Source organism: Leptodactylus fuscus, chromosome 1 (genome assembly GCF_031893055.1).
Source record: "Leptodactylus fuscus isolate aLepFus1 chromosome 1, aLepFus1.hap2, whole genome shotgun sequence".
In the NCBI taxonomy this organism is placed as follows: Eukaryota; Metazoa; Chordata; class Amphibia; order Anura; family Leptodactylidae; genus Leptodactylus; species Leptodactylus fuscus.
This window is the reverse complement of record NC_134265.1, coordinates 47,576,613-47,589,866: the sequence shown is the minus strand read 5'-3', so window position 1 is coordinate 47,589,866 and position 13,254 is coordinate 47,576,613. Positions and strand designations below refer to the sequence as shown.

At 40.2% G+C, this 13,254-nt stretch overlaps 1 protein-coding gene across 2 annotated transcripts in view; it reads left to right on the top strand.

The window, feature by feature from the left end:
* ADAMTS6 (ADAM metallopeptidase with thrombospondin type 1 motif 6) overlaps positions 1–13,254 on the top strand; it is a 190,285-nt gene that overhangs the window by 40,560 nt on the left and 136,471 nt on the right. For both annotated transcript variants that reach the window (XM_075269810.1, XM_075269809.1), the window contains exon 7: positions 1,358–1,503. In XM_075269810.1, the coding sequence (XP_075125911.1) occupies positions 1,358–1,503 (146 nt within the window). The remainder of the gene's footprint in view (positions 1–1,357; positions 1,504–13,254) is intronic.

The window sequence follows — 13,254 nt, the reverse complement described above, 5'->3', positions numbered from 1 at the left end:
AAGAGCGGGATCTGAAAGAGGATCCATGCACATCCTGATACCTCCACTTCCATGTCCTGCTTGTCTGGCTCATTTCAATAGCTAAACTGGCTAGGGGCTAGCTTTGTGCCATTGAAATGAGCCATTCAGCCAAAATCCTTCATAAACATCACAGACACAGAGAGGGGGCAGGACGCTAGCAGCTTGTGTCCAAATAGATATGGAAGAGGGTCCTGAACCCAGTAGAGGGGTTCTAAATGATAAAGCACATATAATAAATGATATTAGTTCAATTTTTTTTTTACAGTTCATGTTGCTGAACAACCTCTTTAACTACACTGAGAATCCTTAATCAATTCAATCCCTTGAAAGTAGTCTGTTATCAGAACCCAGCATATCACCCCAGCCCTACAGGTTAGGGTAATCTGAATCAATCTGTGTTTTCCCTTTGAGATCTGGTTCCTTTGTTGCCAAAGATATCACAATTTTTGTCAGCATGCAAATGAGCTCTTTTGAGCAATGAGGGCGTTGCCAATGCTCCAGATACCTAAGCAGCAACACCCTCATTGCTCCAAAGAGCTCATTTGCATATTGACGAAACAGGCGCTATCTCGGCAATGAGAACACCAATTCAAAATGGCGATTCAAAATGGTAAACCTAATCTATCTGTGGGGCTGATTTCTGTAGACAGACTCCCTTTAATAAAACCACGCTATTTCTTATGTATTGGCACAGTCTCTGTGTAAATCTAGCGTCCATTGATTTTTAGAAATGGAACCTTTGATGAATCCATTAAAACCGAACTGAAATATTCCTCGTGCTTGTTCTGTGGGCTTGAGGCTGGTCAGTGGAGGTTAAATTCGGTGTGTTATACCGTAGATATTCGGCTAGCTGGGAACAGTCCCTGCTATGTAGGATGGCTTCTATCCACTGGCTTAACTCATAGGAAACCTAGTACAGTATGAGCGCTTTTTATGGGCTCTTAATAAAATATGAATATTATAATTTGAGTTCGGCAGCTGGATGGGCTGTAGTTATGGCAATGTCATCTCATCTTTAGTTTGCTACTCGTAAAGCGGTAACCGTCTGACATAAGTGGGGTTGCAAACCTATTGATGTGTTAAATGCCTGCCGGTTGATAATGTGAAATTGTTATATTGACATAATCACTATTACATTTGGAACACACAATACGTCTGCTCAGTAATCCGCTGGCTGAACTCTGGGTCAGATTTTATAGAGATAAATATTGGCAAGGAGAGATTATTCCTAGAAACCACTGCATCTAATTATAGTCCCATTTTAGTCTTCAAAAGGCTTAACAACTGACCTTAGTAATTTGCTTGGAACATTCCTGGTATGCGTGTTGTATTGCAGCCAAACTTGGAGATAAACCACCATGCGGACAAGTCCCTCGACAGCTTCTGTAAGTGGCAGAAATCCATCCTCTCGCACCAGAGCGACGGCAACACCATTCCAGAGAATGGCATCGCTCACCATGACAATGCTGTACTCATCACCAGGTAGGATCTTGGTTGTTGTCAAGCTTGTTTCTGCGGGTATTACTCTTTAATGTTCTATTTGTGGTCTAATGGTTGTCCATCATACTTAGTCCCAGGATTTTCACGGTAACCTTTAATATATCAGGATTCTATGTTACCTTTGTACAGTAGCTTTGCCTATGTGGTTATAGAAGACTCTTTCTGTTCTCTTTATTGGCTTTATGATTTATTTGTATAGATATTTTTCATGGATTTTGATCCAGAATGTACCCAACTTTTTGTTAAAGAAATGTTCTTTCTACACGTTAAATGAATATCTTAATTCCAAGAGCATATGTGCTATAGAGACTGCCCAAGATGGCGGCCCTGCCTTGGTTGGCCCCATGACGGTCAGCAGATCATCCTATCTGCCATGTTTTTGGCATGTAAGGGTGAGTTCACATGGAGGAAAGTGGAGCGCAATCTGGCACGTATACACGTGTCGGCAGATTGCGCTCCGCAAAAGCTCCCATTCATTTCAATGGGAGTGAGGATCGTAGACGCGACGTCTACGATCCTCATTCCCATTGAAATGAATGGGCGCTTTTGCAGAGCACAATCTGCCGACACGTGTATACGTGCCAGATTGCACTCCACTTTCCTCCGTGTGAACTCACCCTAATACCGTACATATGTGTCTCATCTGATTCAAGTTTTTCTTTTGTTATCCACAGTTCTCCTTAAGAGCAGGAAAAAGTCTTGTGCATATCAATATGCGTAAAAATTGTCTGTACAGGGGTTGTTGCAAGCTCCGATGCCTAAATATTATTTTGCATTGCTGCTAATTTTATATTTCTCCTTGGCTAAAAATACCAATATCAAAGAGTTGTGTTTTTGTTTTTTTTAACTTTTCCAAAAAAAAAATAGTGCGATGTTTGGGTATATGTACCCGATACTAGTGTAAGACGGACAGATGTTATAAGGGTCATCTGTACTGTGAGCATATGGCTTAGATACTGAAACTGTTATTGACCTAAAGGGAATGGGTCACGTTAAAATCATGTTTTTATGATAAAGATAATTTTTTAAGAATTTTTGTTGATTAAGATTTTCCAATTTAATAACCATTTAAAAAAAGTCTTGTGATTCCAATTTTTGCCACTAAGTTTAAAACAATCTGTGACTTCCTTTTTGTTATAGAAGGACCACGGGCTATAGACACAATGGTCTGGAGCAGACCCTATTCATTTGTATAGGAGAGTTTTCTAGGCATGTCCTGTGACCTGGACAGAGGTCATTGAGTAGATCGGGAGGTAGATAACATGTAAAATCCTCGATTGTGGCTGGTGGATTCTGGGTCTTATCCACATACTGTATACATGATCACTGTGATCATCAGTGAGGTAGATGCCGCAAAGGCCTAGTGGACAGTGTCAGAACTGCAGAATTTATTTTTATAATATAGATAATAACATGGAAAAATTTTAAAAACCTCACCAGAATTCTTTAAAAATATGTTTAACTTAAAACTTAATTTAAAAAAAAAAGGAATTTTCTGGTGCCACATTGCCTTAAAGAATCTGACGCCTTCACTCCTAAGGCCTATTTTAGTCAAACACAGTAACACGATAGTCATCTTTGGCGACATGTTGTCTCCATAAAAACGCAGTCATTGTCTCTGATTGTAAAATGTCTAGTGCTGATCTTTTATCTTCTTTTGTGGAAATAGTCCATTTTTAGTGCTACAAAGGGACAGAAGATGAATTGTACTTTTGTTACAGAAAATATATCGCTGTGGCAAAATGTCAAAAAGCCTGCTGTTTAGCCTAGAACAATGATGATTATACCATCGATCTATTTTATAGGGGGGCTGCAAGAGGAGGAATTATTGAAATGTTGGCTTTTTAGCTTTTTTTTTAAATGTAGATGGTGAGCCCCATATAGGGATCACAATGTACTTTTTTTTCCTATCAGTATGTCTTTGGAGCATGGGAGGAAATCCACACAAAGGAGAACATACAAACTCCTCGCAGATGTTGTTCCTGGCGGGATTTGAACCCAGGACTCCAGTGCTGCAGTGCTAACCACTGAGCCACCGTGGTGCCCCACTTTTTAGCTATTATTTTTACAAATACCTTCTGCATTGAGCACGTTAGCCAAAAGAGACGTTTGGGTAGTCATTTTGCTGACTATGAGCCTATGGGAATTTTTTATACTTTTCTGCTTATGCCCATTTTCTTTTGATACCTTTATAATGTGATGTAGACTATTTTGTACAATTTTCTGCAGCAGAAAATCTGCACCATATAAGTCCAGCAAGCAAGGTACCTCATTTATTTATGAGGAGTCGCGGCCCTTGTCAAATATGAGGAGTCAAATCCGCTGGCTTAGGCACTATAAAGGCTGACTTCGGTAAGGCCAGTCTGCTCCATTGTTTGTTGCAGATTTTCATGTATAGGAAGTCGGCCACTGGCACTTTAATAAATTACAGGATACCATATCTGTCAGACTTTTGTGAAGGAGTTGGTTCAGGAGTCCGAGTCGGACTGTAGAAAAATGGAGGAGTTGGTGGTTTATCCAACCAACTCCACCGCCCTGAGTGGACAAGTCATCTGTCAGGAACAAGCACTTGACAATTGATTTTATCTTCTCGGTGCTGCACCCAACCTGAACCATCAAGTAATGTTTAATGTCTTGTTGGAACTTTAATCCCAATGTTTTTGCCACCCATTTGTTCATTGTGTAAGGCAAAAAAGGATTCATGTTTAGCAAAAAATGTAATTGCCTCCTATCAGGAAAAAGTAGAGCAGCCATAATATAGAAAGAAACCGTATATCATATAAAAATGTAGTTTGTGATCAATGCTTACACCTGGCATTTCATTGCAGCATCCCGCTCCTAGTTAGGCCCGAATGAATGGGCCCAAACAGAAGTGTTTCTTGAGCCATGGATGCCGTGGCTGACTCAGCTGCAGAATCCACGGCAAGATACGGCATGTCACTTCTTTTTTCCGCTACTAGCTAGCGGGGAAAAAAAAGCGAACGGCTCCCATTGAAGTCAATGGGAGCCATTTTTGCAGGCAGATTCTGCATCAAAATCCACCTGCAAAAAACTCCATGTGAACATACCCTTAGCTAGACAGAGGAAGTAGTGTAGTGGGTTTCTTCCTACCTGTGCTAGAGGGAGGAGGTGATTTAGTTTTCCCTGGAAGGAGAGTGTGGATGAGGTTATGAGACAGAGCTAGAGCCCTGGCTAGGCTGACCAAGCTAACTCAAGGACTGTCAAAGTGTTGTTCTACAGTTAGGAGGTGGGAATTATCCCTGCTCATTTGGGTATTGTGTGTGAGAGACATCTGTGAGGATAATATTATATAGGCTTTGTAGCTTGGACCCTGCCAAGGTCTCAGGTCAGATAGGGCACCCTTTTTTGAATCTGCAGTATGCTGATTGTGGTTTTAGTGGATTCGTCACTGTCTTACTTTTCCAGTAAGGGTGACAGACTATTGACATCTACAAGCTCAATACCAGCCCCAGTGGAAAGCTGTTTGGTTATAACCTGTTCTTCTTAAGTAAAAATCATGAGTTCCTATGTTTTATATACCGTCTCCTCGGTTTTATTTCTACACCTACCATCACAGGCACTCCAACCACCATCAGGCTCAGGAAGGCTTACTACTACTAGGACATGCCCCAAGGCAACACTGCTACAACCATCAGACACCTTGCAGGCCCCCACATCACTGCACCAGCCTAGGAGGACCATTGGAGGATCTGGTTGAGATGGCCACTTTGACTCCTACTCCTAACCTCCTGGGCTGTCCTCCCAATTGGCTGCTGCAAATGGATTGCAATGCTTGATGATATAAACCATTGATACTACTTGATGGTTATAATGGAGGATCTGCGACACCAGTTATGTGCTGTATTTCCTTCTCATTTTTTCCCTTTTCTTCTACTAACTGGAGGACAGGAGCGCAGAGAGGAAGCTATATGGTCCATCACCGTGTTCCCTTTGTTATCAGTATTGATAGTGTCCCAATTTTCGACCCTACACCAAGTAATATGCCATTCTATCATAAATTGCAAATACTCCTCAAAAAAAAATTCTGAACAAAAAATATTTGTGAAATTAAAAATATTTTAATATTGTAAACCTTGATTCATAAAATGAGAATGTTGTATACGCGGGTGACATTGTTCTGTTTTCCTTTTGTATTATTCAGTTACGTGGAATTATTTAGCAATCTTTTCATTGAGAATCCGCGCGATGACTTACGTGGAGAGAATATGAATGAATAATATGTCTGCAGAATTTTTGTCACTCATCTTCCTACAAACTATATCTCACCATGAGTCATAAAAATCATAACATTCAAAGATTTCACTGAGGAAATGTGTTTTGTGGCACCAATATAGGATGTCTGTTAGAGCATTCACTAATTTATTTCCCAAAACCATGGAGAGCGGCCAGTTGAGTAGTCTGCATTTTTGCATATGAAAAATGCTTGCTATTTTTTATTGAAATTTTTATAGGAGCAGAACATGCGTAAGCTAAATAATTTTCAGGTGAAATAGAAAGCTGGATTATGGATTAATACTTAATGGTAAGTGCTTTCCTATAATTTGAAGCAAATTTATAATAGAAAAGGCTTTGCCACCATCATTTTATACGTTTTAGCAGTGAAAATAACTTTTGGAAGACATTGAGGTCTAGGCAACACGACAGTAACATATTTCCACCTATTTAAAAAATGGAACAAAAAAAATCAAAAAATGCCCCAATTATTATGGTTAAGCAACGTCCTTCCATGGAGTGTGTGCCGTATGTATATAATACATTTGTATATGTTGCATCACATAAAACTACAACCAATAAAAGTGAAGGCAAGAGTCCAAAAAGTGAATTGCAGACCCACGTTTTTTTACTTTTTGTAAGAAGTCTGGTCGGTCAGTAAGTGACATCTGGTAATGCTATCTTATAGTGTGCATGTGAGGTCATTGGCTGATTTTCAATTTATAGGAACTTGGCTGTGGGCAGATTTATTTTGTGATTTAGTTTAGGTGGGATTTTAATTTAGTTTGGTCTAGCTGTTGAATGGCTGAAATTGTATAGATGTGGTGAATAGATAAGTAGATTGCATTTGTTGATACTGTATATAGAATAAGCTTGAGGCTGAGTATACGAAAAGAATCTTGACCACTGCTCAATCCAACAAATGGCCAACTCTGTGGCCACTACTCCAACCACCAAATATATAGCTACTAGAGATGAGCGAGTACTGTTCGGCTCAGCCGATCCGAACAGCACGCTCGCATAGAAATGAATGGACGTAGCCGACACGCGGAGGGTTAAGCGGCCGGCCGCCGTCAAAGCGGAAGTACCAGGTGCATCCATTCATTTCTATGGAGCGTGCTGTTCGGATCGGCTGATCCGAACAGTACTCGCTCATCTCTAATAGCTACTGCCCAATCCAGAAAATGGTCGACTGTATGGCTAATGCTCAGCTCTCCAATGATCAACTGTGCGGACTTGACGTGTACTACATAAAGGCACGAGTTCTGAAGGGAATCTTGTGTGGTGACCCAACAGTTGTAGGTGGACCTCATGATACCCCCAAGGGATGGTAAACTGATGGAGTTCACGTACCTTCTGTAGGATAATAATCATGCATGACCGCTCCTATATGCTGAGTCCACTGTTGAACCATCAAAAACAGGAGAACTTTTTGGTTTTCTCCTTAGAATGGGGCACTTGGAATCTCCAAAAGTTATGTTGTGTGATTTTATGTATATGTTCCTATATATGGTCTTATACATTTTGTCCAAGAACGGATAATAGATTGTAAGCCCTCGCGGGCAGGGCCCTCTACCCCACTGTGCCAGTCGGTCATTGTTAGTATTAGATCTACCTGTATATTTTCTGTATTGTATGTAAACCCTAAATGTAAAGCACCATGGAATTAATGGTGCTACATAATTAAACAACAATAATAATAATAATAATAAGGATTATGATGAATGATCATCTTACAGAGGAAACCCCATCCACAAAAATACCTGCAATGTAGTCAGTGAATGCATTTGGCCATAACTAATTTTGACGAAGAGAAGTTCCCATTTATCATCGTGAAGGAACGACAATACTCTTTTCCTCCTGCAATTACCTGAGTTAACTGCAATTTTTCCTTGTAGCACCCCTTATTGTTTTGGGGCAACCCAGGCAATTACCTCTTAGAGGCTATGATATAGACCCCACTTGTGCCCACCACATGTGCCAAGTGAGGACATTTTGTTGATGCTTGTAGTTCATAGCGAAAATGGAGGTTTCAGATTGGAACGGCCTCACAACAATTTTATTATATAAAAATATTGTGCTTTTCTCGCTCACAGCAGTTATGTTTTTATTCTATTTTATGTTCCTAACAAAATTACTTTTCCATAGTGTAGAACGTTGACATTTTAAGTAACAAGAGAACAAATCATTGGATCTCCTTATGTGCAAATATCAAGGAACTGGCTGGTGTCCATTAATAAAATGCCTACAAAAATGTTTATTGGGTGAGTAAGACTACAGCTGCTTACTCAGAAACCGTTGTTTTATAAAGTCATTGAATGACTCACAGAGATGCACTTTTTTAAACACGGGATCAGGGGTAGCCGCTAAATACAGTTTAATAATTATTTTATTTCCAAATGACTAAACCCATTCCCCTTTTACATGGTGATATGCTGGAGGTATCTCACCCCTAGCATCATCAATGGAAGTTATGGTGCTGGTTCTCGTAGTTGGATATGACCGAGTTTGTAAATGTTCAGCACTATTAAAAGGAATCTGTCAACAGATTTGACCCCCATAAATTCTTAAAGGGGCTTATGTTCCTTATGACAATTTAAGCCTAATAAAAAGATCACCTGACATATATTAAAGAATCATTAAGTGTCTACAGGGTATTCTCTCCTATCTGAAGAGGCAAACAGATTCCAAAACATTCATTCTGCTCTCGATTGACATCTCCAACTTCATGTGACTTTCTTTACAGGAGTGAAAGTCTAAAGTTTAGGAGTGCTGCCATTCCTGTTATTGATGACCTATTCACTGAGCCTGAAATGTTCAGATGTGCGCTATGGCCTCGTCGTTGCTTTCCAACCAAAGCAGCATACATTATGGCGGCTGTGCTTGGTGATGCACCTCAGCCCCACTCATTTGAATGGGACTAATTTGCAAACAGCCCATGTGACCAGTAGACGTAATACCTGTGAAATGTCGCTTCAAAGAACTTATCAACATTGAAAAAATTCCGAGACTCCACGCTGAACCATTCATCTAGGCCTAATTAACAGCGGAAAACTATGGTGGAATGGCAGTGATCTGCATTGTGATTACGCTGTGGAGAGTGGATGTCCAGCTCATTCCTATTAATTTCCAATGTCTGAACACGGGACTAGGTTTCATTAGTGTATCCCATGTGACTCAGTACAAGATCTTTTTCTTAGGTAATGGTCTCATGCATATGGGGCAATCCAGAATGGAAAATCCAGTTCATACATCGACCAGACTTCCTGGTCCGAATCCTGTCCGATACAAGACTCTGAGCTATGATACTGGAAATCCCTGATTCCTCATGACTATACTGTCCATTAGAGATGAGCCAGTAGTATTCGAATACCTCCCCTGCATAGTTATTGGTGTACTCGGTCGAATACCACGCGGTAAACACAGTAAAAATTTGATGCCCTTCCCACCTTCTCTGGTGCTTTTTTACACCAATAACTATGCAGGGGAGGTATTTTATTGAATACTACTTGCTCATCTACTGTCCATACTGTATGCAATATGGGATGGTGATGCCATGGGCAGGCTAGGACCAGCATCGTAGATCAACAGGAGTCCTGTATCCTGAATGGGTTTGGACCAGGAAATCCAATCGTACAGAAGGAATTTTCCAGTTTGGATTGCTCCATGTGCATGTGTCCTTAAAATATTTGTGTTGACATTGCTATGGTGTAGGACAGTGGTCTCCGACCCATGGTTGTAGTCTTACAATAGTTAGAGAGATGCCGGTAAGAGGCTCCTGATGCAGAATATCTATCAACGCACTATTATTGGAAAGTAGAGAAGGTTTCCACCGAGCTCAGTCCGTTAATGTGTGAACCATGTCACACTCTTGTTACTTATTTGCAGATTTTTCTATGTTTTTTTAATACTAAACAGAGGTTATTTAGGTAGTTGTAATGATTAGCTGCATATGAAGGAACTGGAGATTTGGAGCAACACAATATAACCTATTAATAGGTGATGTTAGTTTCTAGATCCCTCCTGACATTTATCAAACTCCATTGTGTATCATTAGCCTCATGTAGCGAAACGCAGCCAAAGAAAGATGCGGAAAAAAACGCGATGGAAACTTTGTACGTGCTGGGAAAATTTAATTAACTTTTTTTTTGCCATGCCCATAGTGATTTTTGCCAAACATACTAAAAGTATCTTGGAACCATATACATTAACATGCCATGGCAAGAACCGTATTATAAACTAAACTCTTCCACTCGTAGAAGAGCAAATAGATGTAAAAAATGGTACTGTCCTGCTACCTGACATGAACACACTTGAGCTACTATGGGGAGGACTTTGCAAATCATTCTCTTTTTTTGGTGGGGGGAATTGAAAGTTTAGGGGGTTACATTGCAATTGCATATTCTTCTTTTTCATTGAAAAAATCAAGAGCCAGTTTGTAAGCACTAATATAATGTGTGAGAAAATAAATAATCCCGTGTGTCATAGATAAGGTTTTTGTAATGTACTGTACCTTGCAGATTAATTGCCCAGATATGGGGCCTCACCCTTCATGTGGCTCCCTAAAGATCTACAGCCTGTTAACTGTGTTGTATTTTCCATCAACAAGTCAATAAGTCAGCCACCCGCCTAACAGCTAGAATTACAGGCCTGTACACAAGTACTCCCATCCCCAGGCTAATGACAATAACACACCGCGGACCTGTGAGATTTTCTTCATTGTCATCTATACCTTAGCCCACCTTCGTTTCCATCAAAGAATTCTCCATTTCTAATGGCCCAAGCACATGTACAGTGGAAAAAGTGAACGGGTCATTTGCTGCATGTTTTGATGAACAAAAAACATGTCCTACCAAAGTATCCTCCGCTACAGCCTGCGCCAAAATGGATGTGTAGTAGAATGCCCTTAAACTTAATGCCTTTAAGTTTACACCAAAGTGAATAAACCATATGTAAGGCTATAGGACATAAATGCAATATATGAAAAATCCTTATAGGTAAAGCACTAGGAAAAAGTAAAATATATAGATGCTGACCTGTGATAACATTAGACACACAAACCAGAATGTATGTGTATGGTATAGATGGGCAAATGTTTTTTCTGTTGTAATTTTTTTATGGCCTATCCTTAGATATCTGGGACAATATTCGGCCCCTGAACATCAACTGCTCGGAGGTGAAAGATAGGCCTTCATTGTAAACTCCCATAAAACTCTGTCCGAGTCTCCAAAATGAGAAATTTTTTTGTACATGTTGCATGACGTAATGCTACACATCCTTTTTGTGCGACCTTGTTTAAGTGAAAAAGTCTTATCAATGTTGCTGTTGTAACACAAAAAATATTTAATGTCTATTGCCAAAAAATACATCTAATAACCTCCTTTTTGGCAAACACTAGGTCCCCTATAACCTGTTTTTCTGCTCCGTTATAGAACACCAAGTGACTATAAGGGGTCCGTCGGTTGGGTTTCTTTTTTTTTTATTTCACCAGGCAACACAGTGCAGGATGTGAGCTATTTTGATCAGGTTTTTGAAATAGTCTGCTATGCAAATGTGAACTTAGTTTTACCTGTACAGATACATTGCAGTAACATATGTTAGGGAAGAACAGATTTGTGATGCTGATATGTGTAATTCACAGAGTGAGTGTCTAGACACAGTACCCAGCTCTAAGATTGTCCATATACATTATATCTATGCTAGCCGAGTAGCTAATACATGTGAGGGCTTCCAAATCTCCTCTGGTGGTAGATATCAGGGGGAGAGAAGGTTGAATCTCAACATGCTGGATTCCTTGTGACCCCTCGTTCACATCTGCGTTTCGTAATCTGTTCGGCGAGTTCGCATAGGGACCCCCTGAACGGACTACCGAACGCATTTGCAAGCTCTGTGCAGTAAAAGCACACGGACCCCATAGAGTATAATGGGGTCCGTGTGCTTGCCGCGAGATCTCTGGACAAGTCATATGGACAGGAAAGTAGATTGTGAAGTACTTTCCTATCCGCATGTTCCCTGCTAAGATGTCGCGGCAAGCACACGGACCCCATTATAGTCTATGGGGCCCGTATGCTTTTACTGCACACCGCTTGCAAATGCGTTTGGTATTCTGTTCCCTATATGGACTCCCCCGAAAGGAATACCAATGCAGATGTAAACGAGGCCTGACATAAGCCCTGAAAAAGGTGTCTGACAGCAGCATTCCCCCCTCTCCCTACTGAGAACATATAGATGTTTAGCCGAGCAGAATATTGTTATGTATTAACAAAATTCAAGAGCGAAATACAAGCGTTCATCTATCATGCGCAGAACTAGATAAACAAAAAAAAATTCGGATTCATTGACAGCAAGCTAATATGATATAATGAATCCATAGACTTCCATAGAGTCTCCATGAAGGTGGAATCCAGCAGGGTTTGCATTTATTTTTTCACTGCTTGAAATGGCGCGGTAGGCTGGACTATTCCATTCATTTGTATCCAGTTAATAGAAATGTATACTGCACATATTTTAATATGGCCGTCATGGGAGATGGATGGATTGCACTATGTGGCATCCGTTTTTCCAATCAGTATAACCTAACCACTGGTGGCCTTCCTAGCCATATGTTAAACTTATTAAAACAACGTAGTGTGAAAGAAGCGTAACTTTTTCTTATACAGTGATTAAGCTTTATTTACATGGAAGCGGAAAACCTCTTTAAACACCAAATCGCTGAAAAATGTAAAGCAATTCCTTTTATCAACTGAGAAATCATGGGAATTTGTCCAAAAACCCACAGGGTAAGGTCTGGGTGCGTTTCCAATTTACAACTGCCAATCATATATTAACTTTGTTAGTGTAATGTAAGTTAGACTAATGAAAAAACAATATTTAATTGGTTTCCATGGGCTTATGACCTGGACAGGCCTGTGAATACCGGCGTATTGTAGAGCACCGTAGGGCGTCTCGTGAGATATTCCTTATTGTAGAGTTATTCCGATAGCAGTGATTTGTCATCTTGGTGTGAGTTTGATACAGTTGGTTTGGGTTCACACACTAAACACAAGCAGAGTCCTCCCTTTTTTTGGAGAGGGGCCGGCTAGTCTATAAACCAAGTTGAATTTTAACTTCTGATGCTTCTCAGATATTCCGAGTATTCTTGCCTTTCATGGTAACATGGACAGGTCTTGAAGAATTTTCATACGCTCTGTAAATCATATAAAACACCAGCTCAGCTTTTATTTAATTCTTGGACTCGAAACAGGAAACAAAAGTGTAGAGGAGAGAAAGATCTTGGAGGTCAATTTTCTTTGTTTGCCGAAGACCTGTAGGTCGCTCAGCATGTTGTCTCATTAAGTAGAGAATAGAAAGGTTCATTCACTCTTTATCTTTTCCTCCTTGCTTTATATTTCCGTCCCTTCTTTTAGGTTTGTGATAAGTGGATATCGCAACGCCTTAGCTTCCGTCTCTTTTGAGAGTTTCTCGGTGAGCTGGACTGATAACATGTACCCGTACACCTGA